This window comes from Seriola lalandi, unplaced genomic scaffold (assembly GCF_002814215.2).
Source record: "Seriola lalandi dorsalis isolate HSWRI2012SDOR001 ecotype SW California unplaced genomic scaffold, Sedor1 jcf7180001973333, whole genome shotgun sequence".
Taxonomy (NCBI): Eukaryota; Metazoa; Chordata; class Actinopteri; order Carangiformes; family Carangidae; genus Seriola; species Seriola lalandi.
The window spans coordinates 1-2,851 of record NW_019443999.1 but is presented as its reverse complement, the minus strand read 5'-3'; the positions used below and the strand labels follow the sequence as shown (position 1 = coordinate 2,851).

At 38.7% G+C, this 2,851-nt stretch overlaps 1 protein-coding gene across 1 annotated transcript; it reads left to right on the top strand.

Moving 5' to 3' along the window:
- Positions 1-240: 240 nt before the first annotated feature.
- Positions 241-2,777, top strand: LOC111651813 (BBSome complex member BBS4-like; the record flags this gene model as incomplete). The annotated part of the gene is made up of 7 exons (XM_023401866.2): positions 241-327; positions 474-542; positions 746-898; positions 1,498-1,669; positions 1,930-1,999; positions 2,107-2,251; positions 2,341-2,777. Coding segments are annotated over 7 exons (939 nt in total), but the record flags the coding sequence as incomplete, so codon positions are not given.
- Positions 2,778-2,851: the final 74 nt, after the last annotated feature.

The window sequence follows — 2,851 nt, the reverse complement described above, 5'->3', positions numbered from 1 at the left end:
TTGCTTTTAATGAGACATACCACTGAGAATCTTATTTTAATGCTGATCTGTCTCTTCTCTAACATTTTTTCTTTGAGCCACATTGCACCCCCACACCCCCCATAGGTCATAATTAATACTCCACAATTATGCTGAATCAAAGTCTGATTGAATAATCAGCAGATTCCTTGAATATCAACTATGTTTGCTCAAGAATAAGCACAGGCATTATATATAATATATAAATAGATAAAGTGACATTTTTCATTAGGATTGTCTTGTTCTCAACTCAGATACTCCCCAGAGAATACCGAACTCCTGACAACTCTTGGCCTGCTGTTTTTACAGGTAGGTAGGATTTTTTTTAATTATCTTTTCTGTAAAATTGTGTGTACACAAGCAACAAGTGCTGCAGGATAAAAGTGACATATATAGGTGTCTGAAAAATCTAAAAAAAAAAAGGAGTATAATTTTCTGTGTTCATTTTTTCTCAGCTTGGGAAATACCAAAAAGCATTTGAGCACCTTGGAAATGCCCTCACTTTTGACCCCAACAATTATAAGGTATGTGGATACTTGAACAAGCATTATGCTCCGGTATAAACTTAGTTTGCTACCAAATTACCTGAGGACAGTTCATAGGACTTCTTATAAAGCAGCACAGTCAAATATAAGGTCAATCACTGTCAGGTCTGTCTTTCATCATGTGCTGTTTCAAAGAGTGCATCTTCCTCTAATGTCTCTCTAATCATTGTTTTTATTCTCAGGCCATCCTGGCTGCAGGCAGCATGATGCAGACCCATGGTGACTTTGATGTGGCCATGAATAAGTACCGAGTGGCAGCATGTGCTGTTCCCGAGAGCCCCCCTCTCTGGAACAACATCGGCATGTGCTTCTTTGGGAAAAAGAAATATGTAGCTGTGAGTAATGTTGTTTCGGGGTTTTCTTAATGAAGGACTTAGTGAAGGTGGTGCTCATAACACAAGAAAATGTTAGATATTTGAAATATATCAGAAAATATCAGTCATAACAATAGTTTCCCATTCTAAAAATAATAACCAGTATTCAGTCAAAACAACCAGAGGGAAATCTAACTTCAAACTGCCAAAGTGAAACAACCAGATCAGTGCTGCTCAGTATAGTTTGTACACAAACCATGGACTGAGTCTTTCATCTTTCCTCAATAGTCATATAGCACACACAGCTCATCCTACAGTGTTATGAGCAGGTTTCATGTATACTATACAGTATCTGATAAGTCAGAAGCTCCCATCAACTAGCAGATCAGTTTCCCTTAAGTGACTGCATCCACTATAGAACAGATTAGACTAATTTTAGAGCCAGACAGATAAGATCATATTTATAAATATATTAACTGGTATATTCACTTAATTTGTTATATTTTCTCCTGCAGTATTATAAATCCACCATTGTACAGAATCTGTTGTATCTTAGATCGTTCTTCATATATTATTAAGATACTTTTGTTTTCTCTCTTGCAACTTCTTTTTTCCTTCAGGCCATCAGCTGCCTGAAGCGGGCCCACTACCTGTCTCCTTTTGACTGGAAAGTGTTGTACAACCTGGGTCTGGTACACCTGACAATGCAGCAGTACGCTTCAGCCTTCCACTTCCTCAGTGCAGCCATCAACCTGAACCCACGGATGGGGGAACTCTATATGTTGCTGGCAGGTACTGTGTCAAAGAGACAAAGAAATAATTTGTGATTTAATTCTGCCTTTGATAAGACACTCTTTGCAAATAATGGCAGCTGTTTGATTTTTATACTTACTGTTGTGCATTAATTTAGACTTTACAAAGGATACAAAATGTAGTGGACCGGTGGGCTACATTTTCATCAAACTGAACATGCTGCTGAAGTTGTTGCTGGTGATAGCAATCAACAATGATTCAGTAACAGTCTATAACTGTCTGATATTTATGATTATCAGTGGCTCTGACCAACTTGGAGGATGTGGAGAATGCCACCAGAGCGTATGAACAAGCTGTGACTCTGGATGAGTGAGTCTGTCTTATATTCTTTCCTTGACTGTTCAATAAAGCTGAATTTGAAAATGTATCAGATTATTGAATCTTTTTTTTCTTCCTTGGTGATCTATTTCCTACAGATCCAACCCTTTGGTTAACCTGAACTTTGCAATCTTCCTCTATAATCATGGTGATAAGAAGGGAGCTCTGGATCAGTATCAGGAGATGGAGAGGAAAGTCAACCAGCTTCGAGACAGCAGTAGCAACTTTGAATTTGATATTGAGGTACTGTAGTTCCTGTTGTTTTCAATGTGTCAGAATCAGTTGTTGAAGTTATTACTTGTTGTCATGCATTGCTTTTCATTCCCTAACAGCTGGTGGACATGGCTCAGAAGATGGGAGGTGCTCTGCAGGTGGCAGAGAGTCTGGTGTGGACTAAACCAGGCAAGGACTCCAAATCAAAACCAAACTCAGCAGCAGCTACCAAAACCCCTGGTGCTCCCCTCGGTACTAACCAAGCCCTGGGTCAGGCCATGTCTTCTGCTGCAAGCTACAACAAGAACATCCAGTTACCAGCAGGTACAAACGGCCAGTATGGTTTATACAAAGTGAAGTAGGGCTGAACAATGAATCAAATTAAGTTTAATTAAATATTATCAGAATCACAACATGGCTGAGTCCAATATCCAAATCACAGGAGCTGCCATTTTAAATGTGGTAAAATGTGTCACAACAGACCACAAATGAAGCATTGTGGTGCTACAGAGATCCCCAGGCCTTCAAATGATATTCTCCAGTTGTCAATGGCAATCTATATCTATGACTCTATATCACAGTTACAATATCTGCCAAAAAAATCACATATGATTTTTTTTTTTTTTTTTT